This window comes from Cryptomeria japonica, chromosome 7 (assembly GCF_030272615.1).
Source record: "Cryptomeria japonica chromosome 7, Sugi_1.0, whole genome shotgun sequence".
Lineage (NCBI taxonomy): Eukaryota > Viridiplantae > Streptophyta > Pinopsida > Cupressales > Cupressaceae > Cryptomeria > Cryptomeria japonica.
Window position 1 is genome coordinate 300,789,467 of NC_081411.1, and position 22,508 is coordinate 300,811,974.

The window sequence follows — 22,508 nt, forward strand, 5'->3', positions numbered from 1 at the left end:
CTTTGTAATAATGACAATTTAAAGAACATAGAAGTCCTACCAAATACATTAGAGAGCATTTTTTTGGTAGGATGCTCTGAGTTGGATGCGCTTCCCAGTTTTGCATAATTACCTTTTCTCCAAAAAAAATTAAACTCAAACGCTGCTATGCAATAAATAAAATACAAGGTTTGGAACATTGCAGAGCACTGGAGATAGTAAGAGCACATACGAGGTGGGAAGAGGTGAGAATAGGATGTTTCGAGCCCATGGAACGAATGAGAGAGGTACATCTCAAAGAAATCAACAAATTAGATGTTGAAGGTTGCATTCAAACCATGCAGGTAATAATAGTTTATTGACATACATAATTCTTATTATTTTCAATTGATTGTGCATTGGCTAATGTGTTGATATGCACAGGATTTGCAGAAATGGCCAAAAGTGTATCCTCCTTTGACTTTTCCAAACTCTTTGTCGTTGGCTCCGCCGCTAACAAAAAAAAGAACTCTGTCCTATCCCTTAAATGCCCCTCCTTTGCTCGCTACATTGTACTATGCTTTGTTGTAAATCGATAATTTTTCAGAGATTTATGAAAATGAATGATCAAAGTGATGCATTTCATAATTCTGCTGTTTATATTAAAGATAAAAAGCGAGATGAATAGAGGTATAAGTCATCACATATATTCTATTTTAGGAAAAATAAGCATTAAAAACAACAACTCATTTTAGTCGGATATAAAATGAAATGAACTTGAATAAATCATTTAGGGAACAACTTTCTTAATATTTGCCAAATAAGGATGATGACACAATTCATATTTTTAGTATAAGACAAGTTTCAAAGTTCTTATTGATTTTTATTTCAATTATATATTTATCTTAAATACATATATTGAAAAATTATAAAAAATATTAAATTTAAATGAATTAATTATTTCATTTATTTAATTTTATTTGAAAATTATTTAATTTAATATATAGATATACACATTTTTTTTTAGTTAATTTTTTTTAATTGAAAAGTTACTTTATTTTCTAATGTAACTATTAACTTATTTAAAAATAACATCATTCATTAGTTCAATAATTCTTTCAGTATATTCTTTTTATAAAGTAATTGTCTAATAAACACGCAAATGATCTAGTAGGGGTTTGAATCTTGATGACCACAACAACACCACCACTAAACCAACATTCTACCGAAAGAATGCCATTTTTTTAAAAGATAATAATTATTATATAATTATGTGTTTTTTCTATTTCAAATGATTATAGTTATTAATTTACTTGAACACTTTTTTTTTTTTAAAGCAAATTGCTACCTAGGGATAGCTACCATTTTATTGACTCAGAAAAAAGATTACAAACAAGTCACAAAGAGATAACAACAATGTCCCAATGGCCTCAATGACATCCTGTGATCTCTCGATATGCTCATGAGGGAACATGCTCCCATTTACAGACATCATATACTCATAAGTCTCCAAATTTTCCCCACTTAGGCCATCTCTCAAAACTATGATAGTATCATACTTATCATTGTTCCCAAGCAATTCTTCAATGTAGAATGCATCTGCCACCAGACCCTTGAAGGATGTGGTATCCATTTCTTTTAGTGCTTCTACAGCTTTCTCTCTGAACTAGGGAGCAACCATTCTTCTGATGACTTTTTAAGTAGCTTCATGGTCCCCCGTTGTTCTGACTATAGTGTAAACAAACTATTCTAGCAAGGCAACAATATGGCAGTGGGGACCCTGCAATGTTTTCTCTCCAAAAATCCATCGAACCACACCTTCCTCCACATCTCCCTCTATTACAAACGCCTCCTTAATTTGCTCTTCTATCAAGTCCTGATCGCATCTGCACTCGCACCCTAGAATTGTTATTTTTGAAAGCTCTGCCATATCTCTTGCTTTGTTTGCCTCTGCATAATACCCCTATCACAACCCTCTAGTGGGTTATTACAACCCCATTCTTATCTTTGTATATTATTAATAGGCTTTATTGATTTGATCATCGTCCCTCTCCCTATCTCATCCACTGTCAAAAACTTGCCCAAGAAGATAATCCCTATCTCCTTGATTGCCACAATTGATAGAAAGTCCATCATATCAGTCCTCGCTCCTTATTCTTCCAATTTACTTGAATACTTGAAAACTTTTTTTTATTTAAATAATTGATAAAGTACAATAAATATATATTTTTTAATTTTATATTAATATATTTATTTTTTATGTTTAATTATTTTTATTATATTTTTTATTTTAACTTGTATTTTAAATTTATTTGTACTTTTTATTATAAGAAACATTTCCACATTATTATATTTTTAAAATTATGCACTATCATTCAATAAATATGGACATGGAAGATATGGAAAGAGGTAAAATACAATAAAAATAAACTACAAATAAACATAGATATGTCAAAAATTCATCAAAATATATAATGTTTATTTTCTTGTCACAATGGTTTGGCGTTACCGTGTTCCCTATCGTCTCTTCCGCGGTATTATCCATATTGGAACAAAGCATTAAAATATATCGAGAAATTGGGTGTATAAAGGGTGAGCAAAAAAAAATTATAAATCCAATAGTGTACTTAGATTAGTGAAGTAAAATGGTTGTCATTTGGTTTTAAAATGGTTTTCTTGTTCTTGAGCGCAACAAAATCGGCCAGAACCGGGGCGAGCTGAGTATACAACGATTCTAAACCGACGGAATTCTGCTGTTATATTCTTTTAATCATTGTTGACTTCGATCGCCTGTGGGAGTTGCGTCACCACATCAACATTCAGGGACTGAAATAGTTAAGTGCCCTCCAATTTCAGATATGTCATTCCAGCCTACCTTCTTTGCTGCGCTCTATTCCTTTGCTTGCTATTTGCAGAAAGCTCTGTTCTTACTTCTGCAAATGCATCCGGAGGCATCACATGGATCAACAATTACCGCTCTTTAGATTTCTTGCCACCATCAGTATATGCCGATGCGCTCGTTAGGCCAATCCTCGTGAGCCCTGCTATCTTATATAATGAGATGAATCTGCAGTTTCGATGCGGATTCTTCTGCTATGGCAATCCTTGTGACACAGGCTACCTATTTGCAGCTTTCTTTGTTATCAAAAACAAAGACGGTGTGCTGTACGACATGCAAATGGTATGGAGTTCAAATAGAGAGAAGATGGTGCAAGAAAATGCAACCTTGACACTCACCTCCACGGGAGAACTCGTGTTAAATGATTCAGATGGCACTCTTGTCTGGTCTACAAATACATCCACCCATGATTTTCAAGGGAATCTGGGAACCTTATTCTCTTGAACAATCTCCAATCGAATAATGTGGCAGTCTTTTGATCACCCCATTGATACCCTGCTGTTGGGACAGAAGTTGAAAGTGGGGCAGAAGCTCATAGCAAACATTTCTCCTACTAATACAAGCCCAGGTATTTTATACCGTTCATTGTCTGTCGACAGCTTTCTTCTTTCTACAGCCACGACATCCCCTCAAATATATTATAGGTTTCCTGATTCACCTTCACTTGTGAAATTATCTTATGTTCAGTTCGACAATGAGTCCATCTATATGTTCCCTATGGCGTTTGTAGAGATGGGCAGTGCAGCTGTCCAAAACAAGGCAATAATTTTGTTCAGATTGACGCCACAAAGCCCAATTCAGGCTGCCTTCTTAACAGACCTCTTGTATGCTCAGATGCATCCATAAGCAATAACCCCGCTCAAGGTCATCACTTTTTGGAGCTGGAGCATACTTCCTATTTTACTTATTCTTACAATAATGCTTCCATTCCACAATTGGTCTCACGAGATTACTGTCAAAATCTTTGCCTTATAAATTGCTCTTGCAAGGATGCATTTTTCAGGTATGGTGTCAACTTTTCTAGTGGCTATTGTTATCTGGAGTCCAATGTCTACTCTCTGACAATGAGTAATCAAAGTGATCTATTTTACAATTCTACTGCCTATATTAAAGTTCAGTCCAGGCCTAAGCAGATTAAGCTTTTGGTTATAGTTATCATTTGTACTGCTATTGGTGGAGTGTTTGTCCTGTTTCTTCTTTTGTGTACATGGATAAGTAAGTATATGAAAGGCAGACATGAGAAGGATGAAGATGAGGACGATCATGTAGATTGGCCACCAGGTTTACCGCTGCGTTACACATTCCAAGAATTAAAGAATGCTACAAATGTCTTTACTATGAAGTTGGGAAGAGGAGGATTCAGTTCAGTTTATGAAGGTGTTTTGGCTGAAGGCTCAAAGATAGCAGTGAAGCGACTTGATGGAGCAGGACAAGGGAAAAGGGCAGTCCGGGCAGAAGTGGAAACTCTAGGAAAAATTGATCATCTTAATTTAATAAAACTGAAAGGGTTTTGTGCAGAAAAGGCCCATCGAATGCTTGTATACGAGCATCTACCAAATGGCTCTCTGGATAAATGGATATTTGCCAACAAGAAACAACTAGTTGGACAAAACATTGCAAAACTTTAAACTTTTAGATTCCATGACTCAGAGAATATCTGTGAGGTTTGACTGACTAAAATAAAGATGAGCAAACAATATTATATGTTCATGCAGATCAATAAACCTTAGGACAACTTAAAACTGAATGACACAAGATAAGAAAATGCACATAAGGATCAACCATATCGAAGGAACAATACACAACACACAAATTGTCCTAAGTGGAAAAACCCACATGGGATATAAAAAAATCACTCGAAACCTGTTATTTTATTCAATCAAAGAGCACCAACTCTTTACAAATGGTAGAGCTTCAACTCTACACCTCAAACCAATCATCTTCACAACTTCAATGTCTAGATTTGTACTCAAGAATGATCCTACAACTGCATTATGCTTGCAGTCCTAACACCATAATTCAATACAAACAAAATGTAATTTTCAATGATTCCAATACAATATCATTGAATTAACAGTGCCACTAAAATGCCTCTAACTGAACAAAATTCTCTGTTATCAGAACCATAGACAGTACAATCTTTTTCCTCTAACTGAAAACAAAATTCTTTGTTATCAGAACCAGAGACAATACAATCTTTTTCTATCTTTTTCAATCTTTTCAGATACAACAATAAATGCCTTTTAAACTGCTCTATTTTCACACTATGTTCCCCACCGAGCTATGGCTTTGAACCAAGAATTTATAGAACAAGATATGTCTGAAAAGCCTTGAACCAAACTGCTAAAAAACCCCGAGTTTAGAACAATACTCGAGTTAGGGTTTGTAATAGAAAACAGTTATTTAAGAGAGAAAACCATTTCTCTTTAACTGCACATGAAAACCATTCCTTTTCAATGCATAAACAAAGTAAAAGAAATCTGTTTGAAATGAATCACAGTAATCTTTTCCCTTTTACCAAAATTTTTCATCGAAAAACCAAAGCATTGTATAAATAACACCTCTGTTATGGCGGTTTGAACTGCCAATGAAAATCACACCGAGAAAGTAGAAAGATATTACCTCTCCTCATGGTGGATGAAACTGAAAGACAAATCCCTTAAAATCTGCCAACTCACCCAATAACATCATGCCAAAAGACCAGCATTCAAACCGTCTCAGTCTACAGAGTATTATAGTGAAGACCCAGAACAATGCTCGAGTTGAACTACCCATAATACCTCTGCAACTAATTGCGCATGGCGACGGATTAGGGTAGCTTGTAATGAAAAGAAAAAATATCATTGACTTGCCCTAACTTCTCTTTCTTTCACGAAAATGGTACATTTTGAAGTCCGCACAAAGACATTTTGCTCTACTGTTGACATGTCAACACATCAAATGAACCTATCATACAATCAGCTACTCACACCCAACTGAGTTGATAATACTATCCATGTCAATGATTACAGTTGTGGTCAAACTGTTTCGTTTGTGATCCAATGAAAAATCATGTTAAAATCGCAATAAATAAAATGTTAAGTGGAGCCCGCACAACAGAACAAAATGTCACGGTTAAGTTTGCCATTTCAAAAGTTCATTTTGACTAGACAAGTCAAATAAAATAAAAAACTTAGGAAAACCAATAATTATTCAAGCATTCTCAGTATAGGTTCGAACAAATATGCCAAGCTATAACTTCACTTGGATTATAAATCATGTCAACGTCGATCATTCGCAATTTAAAATACTGTGGCATATAGAATAAGCTATACAATTTTTAAGCCCACAAAAAAAAAAAACTCTTTACCCTCACAATCCAATTGCTTAGTAATGCTGGGGCATAATGAAGTGAATTCAGGCTATGTACATGATGCAGAACTGAATCTCAATGCTCAAGCACTGAATCTCAATGCTCAAGCACCTGTCTGTGTTAATATTGAACCAAATAGCCATCACCATGAATCTATGAACAACATAGAACCCTTTCATCTCCACATCTAGCCAAAACATCAGTAAAACAAATACATTAAATTTGAATGTAAGCAAGATGTTGTCCACTGAACCTAAATACCAATACCAAGAGAAACCATCAGAATGTAAGCCATGCCAAGAAAGATAATATCAACACTGATGCATTGAATATGATCAGACTGAATGAATCATGTACCAAGCATCCTCATGCCATGTTTTGGCATCAAGGACAAATGACAAAAGAGAAACAACAACAAATTCCCCCTTTGTCCTTGATGGCAAAAACTGAGCCATCTGAATGATCTAAATACAAACTGAACCAAAACAACAATCTCAACCAAATATGCAATTTCAAATAGAAATTGAACCAAATTTTGAACCAAGTCTGAACCAATGCATCAATCTGAACCAAATCTGCAATTTCACATAGAAACTGAACCAAATTCTGAACCAAGTCTGAACCAATGCAACAATCTGAACCAAATATTCAATTTCACATATATCTCCCCCTTTTTTGTCACAAGGACAAAGGGAGAACCAAAGAAAAAGATCAAAAGAATACCAAAGTCTGCAAAACTATCAATAGTATTGATCATAAGAACCAAAAGAAAGAACAATCACTGTCATAACCAAATCACTATCTATTGGGAAACACAACACAACCATGAACAAATTCTCAAGATAGCAACTGAAACAAAGAGTTGGGATAATTGAAGAATGAATAGCTCCCTTTGAATCACTGTAGAAACTTAAAGTTGAACCAAAATAGAAAATTCAATGCTCAAATCACTCTCAAATTTGTGTAACAAACACAATGCACAGATTATTGCATGTGTTGTATTAAATGAATCATTATAGCAAACAAATAAATACTTTAACTGAAACTGAAAATAATCTGAATACTCTCACCCTTACACTACTGTCAAGAGTAATCATTGACAAGAATGGAGAGGATATACACTGGTTGTCTGTTTCTCAGAGTGAATGATGTTGCAACAACAATATTATCATAGGACACATGAAAAGAAGCAATATTGAAATAATCTTGAAGAAATATGAATATTCTAGAGATCAAATTTCTTAGGTTCCTTGAACATCAACCTTTTCTTCATTGAAGATAAATGAAGTATGTATCAAGTTTAAAAGACAATAATATACCATTGTCACAAAGACATCTTACACTCTCAAATCATATCGAAGACAAAGTGATGGTACTCTTTTTGCAGCGATGAAATGCTCAAAACACATTGATCACAATTGTCAACAACTGAAAGACATTGTGATGAACTGGCAATAACCGAAGAATCATTGTCAGAAGATATCACATAAATAATAGAGCAAGGCAATCAGATGTCAATGTCAAGCAAGATAATCTCATAGAGCATAACTGTCAATCAAGATAACCAGAGAGCATAGATCAAGATTAGAAACATCAAAGATGTCATTGTCACTCAGAGCCAATGCTATCGACTGTTCACTATCACTTAGAGCCAATGCTATTGATTGTTCATTGTCACACATAGCCAATGCTATCAACTATTCATTATCAGCATTATTTTGAACTGAGTATATAAGCTTGACATATAACTGTGTACCCATAAAAAGAAGACACCATACACTGTTCAAGATTTGTATGTGCCAAACAAGTAGATGCTAGTATTATACTAATTAAGTATCTCAATATTGTCATAAATGAAATCATCCTGATAATATCAAAGTATTATATCAAGATACTCCCTGATATAACTTCAATACCTATGTGTTATACAAACTCCCCCTATCTGAGTGAAAGCTCCTCTTGATTCATAGCACTAAAATTTTAGATGAGCAACAATATATAAATGTATCTTCTATGTCTTGATGAGCATATTAAGAAAATGTAGAAACAGAGATTTGAAGAAGAGACACACACAAAAAAATAGCAGGCCTTATACTATTGCCAATAATCAACATCATAAAAGTACCACATAAATGAGTAGCTGCAATAATGTCACATTGCACGTTCACTGTGCACTGCAAATGGGTAATTATTGTATCAAAACATTGTTCAAAGCACTGCAAAACATTGTGCCATTGTCAATGTATATCACTATGCAAATCACTGTACCACTGTCACTCTATCAAATCAAAGTCACCATACAAATCAAACTAAAGTCACTGAAAGTCAGTGATGCAACCAAATGCCAAAATAATCACAGTATCATGTAACATGGAAATGTAACCTATAACTTATAAGCTATTCTGAAGATGCCATGGTCAATTTTCGTCCATTGAGAAAGATATGTCAAAGCCAAAAATAAAAGCATATATCACTGTAACATCAGTTCTGCAAAAGTAGATCTAAACAATGAATAAACCATTAGATCACCAAATCACCAAACCAATGTACAAGACAGGCTACACCCTTGTGTCAAAACACTTGTCAATGACCAAACCTCCTTGGCTCAAAATAAACTCATCTACTATCACTGTCCTTAAGTATTGTTCTCATGATCACTCAACCAGATAAATATTATGAAATCACATTAGAGGTTGCAATGACAAGTCAAGGCAAGTAAACTTCCTTCCAAGCAATGTACTTCCCAAATCACCAAAAATTCATATTTACAGTTCTGATAGAGAAGACCGTACTACAATACACTAATCATTTGGCATAAGCAAGATACCATAACACACTTACTCCTTGATGTATATCAAACGACATTTCACACTATCACAAAAGTACTGTTACATCAAGATTTGTTGACAAGATATCAAGTCAACTACTGCAAAGAATCTAAAGCATGAAATAAATGACTCTGTATGATATCATTGTTATTGTACGATTGTAGCAAGATCATGTACCTCTTCCCAAACAAAAAATAGCATCTAATAGCCACTATTCCAATGATAACTTAGTGACCACAAATAGTCAAAGGTGAGCAACCAAAGTGCACAAAGCATAGTTACTCTTAATCTAAGAGGAATAGACATCTCATCATCATAAAAAAATACTTGCAAAGAAGCAGAAAATACTTGTCCAATTGTAAGAACTACCAATGACAGTTGCCAGCAACACTTACATTACCATACTTTTGAAGGCATACTAGATATAAATCTCACCAACATAGTCACTGTCATGTTGCCAAATAAAGCAATTGCTGTCTAGACAACTATTAACTTCAAGAAATCACTGTTAGAAACCAAAGAACACATGATCCCATTGTAATATTTATGCATTATATGACTATCTCAAACTCAAATACCATGTACATAATCTACTACACAATATCAATGTGATTATTGATATTGTAAGGAAACTATAAATGATAATTAAAACTTGTCACTTCTTTCCATCACTGCACTTATGCACAATCTTACACATAACTTCTTTGTCTTCTCACCAACCTTCTTCCCCTTACCTCATGTTGGGTTTTCAAGCACTTTGTGAAGTCTCTTGTGTATCATGCACAAGATTAGATTCTTTCTCCTCTTTTATTTGCTTCCTTCTCTAAACCTTCTTAGTGCTTGTCTTCTTATGATAATTGAGAATCTTATTTGGACTAGTCCTATAAAATTGCACTTTATGTCCAACCTTATGATATCTATAACATATGATATTATTATTCAAATCAAAGGAATGACTATTTCTTTTGTGCATCTTATCAGAGATTCTATTGACATTCCAACAATTTCTTGCAACATGACAACTCTCTAACAGTGATAACATATCAATCCATTATCGTGATTTGACAGCTTATAAGCATTTTTATCATTAGTCCTTCCAAGACTATTTCTAGTAAAATTTCTACAATCTCTTTCTCTATGTCCATAAAAATGACAAATATAGCAATAACCATAAAAATGAGTATAATTATACCTCATTGAGTGATATTGTCTGATAGATGAATATCATGTGAACTAGTTGTTTCTTCTTCCACCTCTGTTGGTGTCTTTTTGTTGTTTTTCACTAGCAACTTTATTTTTTGTTTGTAGAGAAGCAACATGATAATTCGGATCTATCTTTGTTCTTGGAGTTTGTCTAACTTTGAAAATTTTCCATATTTTATTTCAAATACTATTTCCTATTTTGATTTATCTTGAACACCAGAACTTTATCCTTTTTCAAAACCTAAACCAAAAATGTCTTTGTGATGCTTTTGCTTATTCAACATCTTATTCAATCTACCGTTGCTTTCTTCAAATTGAAGATTCTTGTGTAACTTGGAGGATACCTTTTCTAGTTCCTTTCTCAAAGAAACTATCTCTCCTTCTAGCTTCTGACACTCACTTGTTTTAACTTCCAAATATGATTTTGTTACTTATATTATTTTCTTATTTTCCTTAACTTCCAATGTCAGATTTTGACATGATTATATTATGTTTTTCAATTTTAGGTTGGTTTCTTCTTCCATTTTCTATGATTTCACAAGTTGAACCTTGTGTTCTTGGTTTTCTTTTTTAAGATCCCTAATAATACCCAGAGCAACAACAAGCTTTCTTTCCAAATCAACTTCACACTCATCACCTAGCAAAGATTTTTCTTTAGACAAACCTTCACTAGACTTGACTTGGATTGTTTGATCATCTTTTTTCTTAACACTTTTATTTCTTTTGCATTTAGCCATGACAAGTACTCCAATACCAGGAGTCCCCTAAGATAGTTAGACAGGGTTTTTCTCTGATACCACTTGTTGGAGTACAATACCACTAAGAGGTATGTCAATTTCATATGACCTTGAAATAAATTTTCAAAACCTTTGCATCAACCATTTTGTGGATGCCAACGCTACCCATTTTGGGTTACATGTGGCTAAAAGGTAAGGATTTAGAAAGATGTGGATGAAATATGACTCATTCAGCATTATCAATTATTTGAATGGGCGTACAGATCCTAGCTGGACTATTGCCAACTTGATCAAACATTTCTATGATATGATTAAAGAGTTTGATGAATTCAAAAATTCTCATGTATTTTAATATTCATGTCATTCATTCAAATACACACACACACACACACACACACACACACACACACACACACACACACACACACACACACACACACACACACACACACACACACACACACACACACACACACACACACACACACACATATATATATATATATGTATGTATTTCGAGACCACTAATATATATATATATATATATATTGGTGATGAGAAATAAACATAGCATTCATTCATTTATTCAGAATATTAAACTCCATCTGCATTAACAATATATTAACAATGAATCAAAATACGTACATAGTCACTTAAAAAATGTTCAAATCAATCTATTTTTCTTTAAATATGAATTCAATTTTGAGCAATTGTATAAGAACTTTATCATTCCAAAATTAAACAAGCATTCTATTTAAAGTCACTTAACACACTCATATATGCATGATGCATTCAACAAGATTTAATGTGGTGTGTGAGATTCGATCTATTCTACCAAAGTCTAAGAGCTAAAATAATTCTACTTGAACCATGTTCTCGCCTTCATCCGTGCGTACCTTTTCCTACATTGACTTGCAATTGATTGCTCATCACCAACGACGATCCCCAATTTCATAACAAAAATAATAATAATCATTAATTTCACTTAAAATTATATTTCCATTTCAATTTCATTTCATAAGTGAAAAATCATTATTTTCTTAACTAAATAATTATAGATAAATACGGTTTGTGACATCCACCCGATATCTTATTATTCGAACAATAATCAAAAAGTATCTTAACATTATAAAATAATAACCACACATTATAGTCTCAAATCAAAACATAAGCAGTAATAGTAGCATCCATGCTATCCAACTCACAACATGTGAATCATAACCAGAGTATCAGAGTATCTCATGCAATAAGAAAATACTACTCTAAGAAAGAAAATGAGGAAAATGACAGTCAATCATCTCAACATCCTCCCATGTAGCACTATTCTTAGAATATTAATCCCATTGGACCTTATACTGAGTAAAATCTCTTCTATGTAGCTTAATACTACACTGATCTAGGATTTAGATGGGCTCCACTAGCACCACCCCTAGATCCTATACCTGTATAGATAACCAATCAAGAATATGAGATGCATCTGGATGATAAGGCTTCAACAAAGAAACATGGAACACATTATCGATTCGAGCTAGAGAAGGCGGTAACACTAATCTATATGCAACTGGATTAATAATTTCCAGCACATCAAAGGATCCCACATATCTTGGTGCCAGCTTTTATGATTTCCCAAATGAGATAGGGCTCTTTATGAGGCTTGCCCCTCAAAAAGACTTTATCTCTTGCAACAAACTATCAGAAAGTCCTATTTCTATCAGCAAAGCTTTTCTATCTATTGGTTATCTCCTTCAACCTACTCTTGATTAACCTCATCTGCTCATCCATTTCTTTGAGAAAATCAGGACTAATGATGTGCCTATCTTCCATTCTATCTTAGCTAATGGGTGTGCGACACTTTTGTCCATAGAGTGCCTCAAATGGTGCCATCCCTAAAGATGCATGAAAATAGTTGTTCTATGCAAACTCAACCAAAGGCAAATATTCCTCCCACTTGTACTATTGATCCATGTAGTATATACATAGAAGATCCTCCACAACCTGATTAACCCTTTATGTTTGGCCATTTGTTTGAGGATGATATGTTGAACTAAAATTTAGTCTGGTTCCCAGAGCTGCATTCAATGTTGTCCAAAATCTAGATGTCATCCTAGTATCCCTATTTGATATGATGGTTTCTGGTACACCATGCAATCAGAATATCTCTTGCACAAATTTCTTTGGAAGAATAAATGATCCATCCTTGATATTCCCAGGTATGAAATGTTCAACTTTTGTCAATTTATCAACAACTACTAAGATGGTATTATGCTTGTTCTTTCTCATAGGTAACCCTAGGATAAAATCTATACTAATTACTTGCCACTTATACTCAGGCATGACATGTTGAAATAAAAGTCCCCCCAGATGTACATGCTCATTTTTCACTCGTTGACATTCCAAACATTGAGCCACATACTCAATCACCTCTTTCCTGAGTTTAGGCTAGAAATACAAAGTTCTCAATTCAGCTACCATCTTCGTCACTCCAGAATGTCCTAAATAAGGTGTATTGCGCATCTCATGCAATATTAATTTCCTTAAGTCTCCACTTTTAGGAATACACATCCTCCTTTGGTATCTCAAAATACCATCAAGTTCCAACTCATATCCATCGAATCGATGATTTGAACGATCTACTCCCAAGGCTTGCTTAACCCTGAAGCAATGGTCATCTTCAGAGAGATTCTACAACACTTGTTGCCTCAAGTTTGACCTCGTATTAACCATAGAAGATAGATGTTTTCTTCTGCTGAGAATATTTGCTACCCTTTTTTCCTTTCCTTTGATATATTCAATACCAAAATCATACTCACTTAGGAATTCAAGACACCTTCTTTGTCTTGCATTAAGGTTAGGTTGTGTAAAGATGTGTTTCAGTCTTAAGTGGTCCATCTTCAGCTCAAATGCCTTCCCTAGAAGGTAATGCCTCCATCTTTGTAAGGCATGAAGAATAGCTAAAATCTCTAAATCATGTGGTGCATAGTTCAATTCATATTGCTTTAGTTTTCTAGATTCAAAAGCAACCACCTTTCCTTCCTGAATTAACACTACTCCTACACCTTCACCTAAAGCATCTGTAATCACTATGAAGTGTCCATTTGGATCCGGTATAGTCAAGACTGGTGCTATTGTCAACTTCTACTTCAAGTGCAGAAATGACTCTTCACACTTCTCAGTCTATTCAAATTTCTTTCCCTTCTTCTAAAGAGAAGTAATAGGTGTTTCTATCTTAGAAAAAACTTCTACATATTTCCTATAGTATCCTACAAGATCCATAAAGCTTCTGACCTCTATAAAACTCTGAGGTGTTGGCCAATCTACAATAGCCTCTATCTTTGCAAGATCAACAAAAATTCCTTCTGCAGATAGAAAAAATTTCATCTGTAATTTTTTTCTAATTTATAAGTTTGTGATAATTGTATGTCAATGCATCTTAACATATATAACACTAAAAAGTATGCATGTAAATTTAATTTTTATATATTTAAAGGATATGATCATTTGGTCCATATAAAGTGATCACTTGTAAATGTGTTGTCAACTTTCAAAGAACAAGAAAAATAGTTCTTAAGTACTTTTAAAATTCAAGTAAAAAATAATTATAAGAAAATAAAGTTAGTCGTCAATTATGCTCCATCCTTTAAATGATTTTTGTAAAAGATTGTAAGGGATTGAAGGAAAGATAGATAAAAAATATTAAATAAGTGTAACTCTTACGATGAATATGTAATAATGTAGTCATATAAGATGACATCAATTATGAGTAGCTTGTTTAGGAGAGCATGTGTATGTATAACAAATGATAGAAAACAAGAAGTTCTTCTGGGTTAGAAATGTAATCAAGTAAGATAAGATTATTTGGGAGATGTAACGAGAACATACTAATATCTATATTAATACTTAGTACCTAATTGGGTGACCTAATTCAAAATGAACCAGATACTTGCGATGATTTAAAAAATAATGCTAAGTTATGGTTGAAAGTGGTGGAGGGAGATCTTGTGAACTATGTCGAAGGTATGCAGGGTTTTCACCCAACCATCTCTCAAAATTTTCCTAGTTGTGGGAGAAAGGTGATGTAAAAAGTGGGGGAGTGACCTTTATGGTCTCTGACTAGGTTATCTCTCAAAGTGACTTTTTCATAAAAGTTGAAGGGGTCTTACAAAGATGAGATTGATAGATTCTTTAAGCTAGGAGAAGGGGTCTCAAGATTGTAGAGTGGGTACAATGGAGAATACCTTCTTGGACTTTGGAAGGATGCAACACTCATTCTTGTGAAGTACTTCATGCTATATGGTAGGTTCAAAAGATTCCATACTCAAGTCTTTCCCATGCTTAATCATCTAAGGTATGGTATCAAATGGAATTAGGGTTTCACTAATTAAGATAATAAACCACTTACTAACTAGATCAACCATACACTGAAGGAGGGTTAGACTTAATAGATGTAGCCTCAATCCAAATAAGGAAAAGGTTGAAAATCTTATTAGATTCACTAGGGTTAGGGTTTTCCTCTTTCTAAGTATAAACAGATTGACAATTGTGAAACTCAAGAAAAACAATTGATAATAGAAGCCAACTGATGAAAAGAGATTTCTTTAGATATCCCACATAGCCACCAACTAAGAATTAGGAAAAATAAGATGTTTAAAAATTTTTGCCAAAAGTTGAGCCTAATTCTTTTAGGACCAAGTAGTACAAATTCGTCTTGGTCCTCTAATTTTTTCTCTATCGAAAGCTGAACCTATTTGTCACTATCAACACTATAAAAATTCTTGAGTACAACTCTTGAGCTTGTACCATGCACAAAGAAAGAAAAGAAGAATGATGTGGATAGGGTTTTTCCTTAAGTCAAATCCCAGTTTAGGAAATAACCTTGAATGAAATAATACAAAAACTAAAGTAAATTCTAAGGAGATACACCTCAAATCTACAATTCAAAGGATTGATGATGCAATTCCCTTGGGATGTAATCACAAATGTTGAATGTAATGGAATGATAAACACATGAACATTGAAACCCTAATCATAAACACATGCTTGCATGAAGATTGATGTAACTTTTCTCTATAATGCTTGAAGGGTAAAATGAAGCCTTGGATCATTGAAAATGAATGCTTCACAGACGCACCAATTATGGGGTATGATAATTATGTCAAAATGAATTGATAGGATATCTTTATATAGGGTTCCCTAGGTAAATTACTGATTAGGTTGACCTCCTATGGTTATGTGTAGTCATAGGGATTGGAAGCCAGAGAGGAGGTAAAGGGTCCGTGCCATTTCATATTGGGTCCTATTTAAGGGGGACAAGAGCATTTTGTGTCACACTAGTACAACCAAGGTTCTCCATGCCTTGGTTCTCTTACAAATAGGACCAACATAAAGAGAAATGGGGAAGGAACCTCCAAGATGGAGTTCATTAAATGGTATTCATGACATTAGGGTTGGATAATTGGACCAAAATTAATGTAGAGAAGGGATGGAGATAAGACATTCTAAAGTAGGAGGACAAACATGAGATGTAAATTGTACGGGTTACAATTTATGATCCTATATTTAGCCCCCACTTTAACAAGAGTATGAGGCTATGTGAATACTTGTGATAAAGTAAAATGATTAAAGAGAGGAGCAATCAGGAGCTAGATCACAAGGAGATAAGACATTGCTAATTTCAAGGAACCAATCACCCAATCTTAGGATCTTAACTCATGCAATCACATGCAAGGACACACACAAAACATGGCAAAAAAGCCAAAGAAAGATAAACATAGACAAAAAGACACACAACACAAAAGTGGTTAGTACTAAAAACAAAAAGGCTCTAAGTCAACTAGTTGAAGGGATCTCAATAATCAAAATGTCTTAGCCACTAATATCATTCTTAGAATGTTATCATAACAACACAAGAGATCACATAAAAAGAATAAGCAAGATCATGGGGAAGAGAAAGGAGAGAACATGGATGCCATGGGCTAGTAAGTTGTGTTATGCTAGGTGATCCATATTGGTGAGGATAGTAAGAATAGTCTAGTTTTATCTTGCTAGTTCCACTCACCCTACTCCATATGTTGCTATCTTTTCTTAGGAATTAATAATGTTGTATAAGACTTTTTTGGTTTAGTTTAAAGCATGCAACAACCTGTATAAGACATGAAATATTAGTTCTTGGTTTTGGGAACATCTTGTCTAAGACTTTGTTGGTCTAGTTTTAATAATGCATTCCTCATATAAGGTTGTGCCTAGTTTTGGGAATAAAAACATCTTGTACAAGACTTTGTTGGTTTGGTTTCAAGAATTTACACCCCATAAGACATGAAAAATATTGTACAACAACATAGTACAAAGAGGGAAAGATGTATGAACCCCCATTAAGATGTCAACATAGTCGTACATTGATGTCTAAAATAAGCTAAAAGCAAGGATACAAACCTTAAAAACCAACAAGACATCCTTTTAGTAAGAAGAAGTATAATTCCAAGCTAAAGGGGTTTAACTCCTATAAATAAGGAAAAGATAGATGTGCAATGATATCTTCAAAAAAGTGTAAAGAAAATCCTTGGAGTGGAAGAAAACTTTGCTCAAATATGTCTACCTCCAAGAGGAGGTTTTGAACAAAAATAATGTCATCTACCAAAAGAAAGGAAGGAGAACAAGAATGCATAGCTTCCTCCTATTTCTAGTTAAAGGGATTTGATGTAGGATGACACACTTTTCACCCAAAGTGACGGGTTTCTTTATAGATCTAAACATACATTCCCAAGTGAACAAGAGGTTGAAAACAAGGATACACACCTCTTGCATAGGAGAGAATCCTTGAGAAAGAAAACAAAATCACACAAGGAATATCATTGTGTCATAAGAAAACACCACTCAACAGGAGAAAAGTCGATCCCTAGAAAGGATAGGGGAAATCAATACCCCCAAGCATAGGGATAAAGAGAAGAGTTTCACAACTTCTAAAGGGAGATTATACATAAAAGATGTACCACTTCAAGAAATGAATAGGTCCTAAACAAGGAACACACATGAACTCGAATGAATGATGGTTCTATACATGAAAGGACATCATGTTATGAAAAATGTAGCTCATAAAGGAAAAGGAAATATTTGGAATAAAAGAGAAAGAGTTGAAATTAAATGCCATTCTTGCCCCCTCAAGCATCAAGACAAGGATAAACATGATGAAAGATCAGAAATTGATGTAAGACACACAAATACTTCTAATATTTCAGGCACAATAAGGTTGTAGCATTTGTTCATAACGTTTATCATGTATTTCATAGTTGTCTTTTACAAGAAGATCTAAAAATAAATAATTGTAAACTAATAGCTTAAGCATGAAAAACTTGCACATGGAAAATAAAAGAATGGTGCATGGAAGTAAAGTTGAGTTGACTGGTGAGACTTGAGCATCACTTACTAACAAGCCCACCAAATTCTTGCATAGAGGCATTTACTAAATAGTCTCTTAATAAATATTTATTTTTCAATAATATGCATCAATATTTGCTACATTGGATGACTATATCTACAGTCTAGTTTGTAAAATTGTGAGAGAATTAACATATTTACATGAATATTGTTGAGAGTAGGTAATATATTTTGACATCAAGCCTCACAACATTCTCATTGTCCAAGATTTCAGTGCAAAGGTTATAGATTTTGGCATGGAAAAGTTGGTTAATGAAGAAAAAAGTGAAGTGATAACTTTTCTTAGAGGGACACAATGGTCTATAGCATTGGATTTACTGAATATGCATTACTTTGAGAAGGTGGATGTAGTAATATTTGACATAATGGTGATAGAAATCATCAGTGGAAAAAGAAGTAGAGAGCTATTAGAGAATGACTTGTTTATAATGTTACAAGTTAGATTAGAGGCGTTGGACGGTTTAAAGGACATGACATATGATGTTCATTTTGTGTTTGCATTAATTGTTTGTAATTAGCAATCTTTTTACTTAGGTAATCCAATTCCCAAAAATTACCTCTGGCTCTCGTATGCTCCTACACCTATGATGCTATCTAAATCTAGATAATTCGTTTATTACTTATATTCATTACATATTTTTACTAGAAAAAAAAAAGCAACATACAATTCGTTGTTCTTTTTTCACCTTATGGCGTTGGATAGGCATTTCATAGTTAGAATCATAACTCTCCAAACATTAAGTAAAATATATTTATGCAACTTGGAAAACTTAATTGTTGCATTTTATGTATTTTTAAATCTAGGTGTTGTCATAGAGTAATTGTTTTAGCTCTTGATTCTGAAAGGAAAAATATTGTCAAACTTTTTGTGCATTTAACATTTTGAACTATTTGATAATATTTTTCTTTATATAATTGTATATTAAGTGCATTCTTGTTAGGATTGTCATTCTTGAATAAAAAATAGTATAAAATATAAGCGATTAGAGATTTTGTGGAGCAAGTTTAGAATTTTTTTTTGAAATTATTAAATCAATTATATTTAAATATACGTTTTAAGTTTGAAAATATATTTTGCAACATTGTTTTCTCATGTAAAATAAATTGGGATTAGAAGAAACATATGATATTTTGATATAAATGTAATAATTTGGTAAAGCCTATTTATTTTATTCATTTGAGTTTTCTTAAATATTTTAATATATTCTCTTTCAATATAAATAGAAAGGACACGAAGACTCAATCTCATAAGATCTGAAATAATGTTTGATATATATTTATAAGACATTTAACACAAAACATATATCATTTCCACTCATTCCATTTAACAACTGATTTATTTTAGATTGAATAAAATAATTAAAATGAAAAAAGTTACTAATAATTTTTTTTAGTATGAAGATGAGTATCAATGGAGTCTTGTAGTTTTAATTTAGAAATTAAATTTACAAATGACAATAAAATAAATAATAATATCTCTTAACTGTATTTAATGGGAATCTTCCATTTTAATAAAATATCAAACAAAATAATTCTTTTTTATTAATAAATCTATATATTTTATAAGTGAAAAATCATTACGCACCTAAAATTGTAATGAAATACAGAAATAACAATCAGCTTATAAACCAAAATTCTCTAACAAAATACAGCAATAAAACTTACTTCTCTAACAAAATACACATAAAACTTAATTCTCTAACAAAATACAGCAATAAAACTTACTTCTCTAACAAAATACACATAAAACTTCTTGACTTTTAAATGGAAAAAAGAATAACTTTTTTTTCTATCTGCTAATGTATTTTGATCGATGAAAACACACCACTCCTTTTCCCTCTTGTCCATAGACCACAAACTAGATTGTTACAAGACGAGTACAAGGTAGATTGTTGAAGAGTTAGTGGTGCACATTATAAGATATAGATAGATGTGAATGTCTCAAGGTAGATTGATGAAGAGTCAGTGGTGCACATTATAAGATATTGAGAGATGTGAATGTATAATTAATGTGGGGTAACAAATATATAATACATGTAATATATTTTTTTATCAAATTTGATAAATTTATGTAATTTCTAGGAAATCTATATTAATTCTAAAATTAGATTTCAACTATCGTGTAAGGGGAAGGTATCTATTAAAACAAATACTTCAATTATTTTATCTTAGATGCATTCATCGACAATAAATTAATAAAAATTAAAAACAAATAATATACTCCAATCAATATGAACTATGTTACCTTCTTCTTCTCACACATTACATGTGTCACATCCTTCATAGGAGCATATTTTCCCATAGTCCATGTACATGGTAGCAAAATAAAATATAATTAAAGACATATTAAAAAAATAAAAAAATAAAAAATGTTATAAGTCAAGCACAATTGAAGGATAGAGAGGAGCATGATATGGGCATCCATCAACAAATTTAATCAAGAGGAATGGTGTTGAGAAGGAGTACTACAATGTCACTATGATGAATTGTGTCACTTTAAACATTTGTAAAACATGCAAAATGGGATAAGGAAGTAGAGAAAGGTGTTCTCATGGATTGCAATAACTATAAGGCATCAATGAAATTAATCTGTTATAAAGGCTTTAAGAAGTAGTCAGAAAATGCAATTAGGAGGTATGAATCAAAATTCCACAATCATTACTAATATTCTTCTTGCTTGTGTTGAAATTGGAGATTTTAGGTAGGCTTTGGATACCCATTAAATCTTAAAGGATGGAGGAAATTTAATTGAGTGGACCATAAAAAGGACATTTACTATATTGGTGTAAAATCATGGTTCCAAAATTTGACCTATGAAGATCACTTGATTCTTGATAAAGATGACTAATTTGCACTAGTATGTCACACTTACTAAGACAGTCACTTGATATGAATATTAGTGCTTGAATTTGTTAAATGGATTTGTTTTTCCACCTATTATGTGGAAATTTCATTGCATATTTATTGTTTTCATGAACCCTTCTTATGGTATGAGCGTGAACTACTATAAACATAGAGAACATGAGAATACCAATTTGATAAATTAGGATTTGTTAGGGGTAGAACTGGTAATATCTTGAATGTGTAAATTGTAAGTATCTTAACACTTGTTGCATAGTCATAAGTTTGAATGATCTATTTCATAGATAGCTTTGCTAGATATATTAAAGCTACATAGTGATCTTGAGCATGCTTATTGGTGATGATAAGTATGTCATATCTTGTACGAAATTTTTTTAAGATACATATTAAGGGAACGAGAGCAAACAAAAGTACAAAGTTGTGTCACACATAAGGCCAAATTATCAACAAAAATAAATATAAGTATTTGTAACAAAAGAACATTTTTTATCAAACTTGTATGAAGTGGCCTAATTTAATTATGCTAAGCATATATGTCTAAAAGTTTTCCAGCCATATTTTCACATAGGGCATACATGGTAGGAATATAAAATATAATTAAAGAGATATTAAAAACTAATAAATAAAATAAAATATGTTATAAGTCAAGCACAATTAAAGGATTGAGAGGAGGAGCATGATATGGGCATCCATCAAGGAATTTAATCAAGAGGAATGGTGTTGAGGAGGGGTACTATAATGTCACTATGATGAATCATGTCACTTTAAACATTTCTAAAGCATGCAAAATGGGATAAGGAAGTAGTGAAAGGTTTTCTCATGGATTGCAATAACTATAAGACATCAATGAAATGAATTTGTTATAGAGGCTTTAAGAAGTTGTGAGAAAATGCAATTGGGAGGTGTGAATCGAATTTTCACAATCATTACTAATATTCTCCTTGCTCATGTTGAAATTGGAGATTTTAGCTTGGCTTTGGATACCCATTAAATCTTTAAGGATGGAGAAAATTTGTTTGAGTGGGCCATAAAAAGGACATTTATTACATTGGTATAAAAACATGGTTCCAAAATTTGACCTATGAAGGTCACTTGATTCTTGATAAAGCTGACTAATTTGCAATAGTATATCACCCTTACTAAGCTATTCACTTGATATGAATATTAGTGCTTGAATTTGTTAAATGGATTTGTTTTTCCACTTGTTATGTGGTAATTTCATTGCATATTTATTTTGT

General features: G+C 32.9%; 1 protein-coding gene across 1 annotated transcript; it reads left to right on the top strand.

Annotated features, from left to right (window-relative positions):
- The first annotated feature begins 3,319 nt into the window (after window positions 1-3,319).
- LOC131036877 (G-type lectin S-receptor-like serine/threonine-protein kinase SD2-5) lies at window positions 3,320-4,485 on the top strand. The gene is made up of 2 exons (XM_057968887.1): window positions 3,320-3,681; window positions 3,861-4,485. Exons 1-2 carry the CDS (start codon window positions 3,320-3,322, stop codon window positions 4,483-4,485), a joined length of 987 nt encoding a protein of 328 aa, XP_057824870.1.
- The last annotated feature ends 18,023 nt before the right edge of the window (window positions 4,486-22,508 follow it).

Excerpts from the sequence above, each read along its gene's own strand:
- LOC131036877 (XM_057968887.1), top strand. The coding sequence starts at position 3,320 with ATGTGGCAGTCTTTTGATCACCCCATTGATACCCTGCTGTTGGGACAG. Across the intron at positions 3,682-3,860 it reads GCCTTCTTAACAGACCTCTT|GTATGGTGTCAACTTTTCTA; the intron begins GTATGCTCAGAT and ends TGCATTTTTCAG.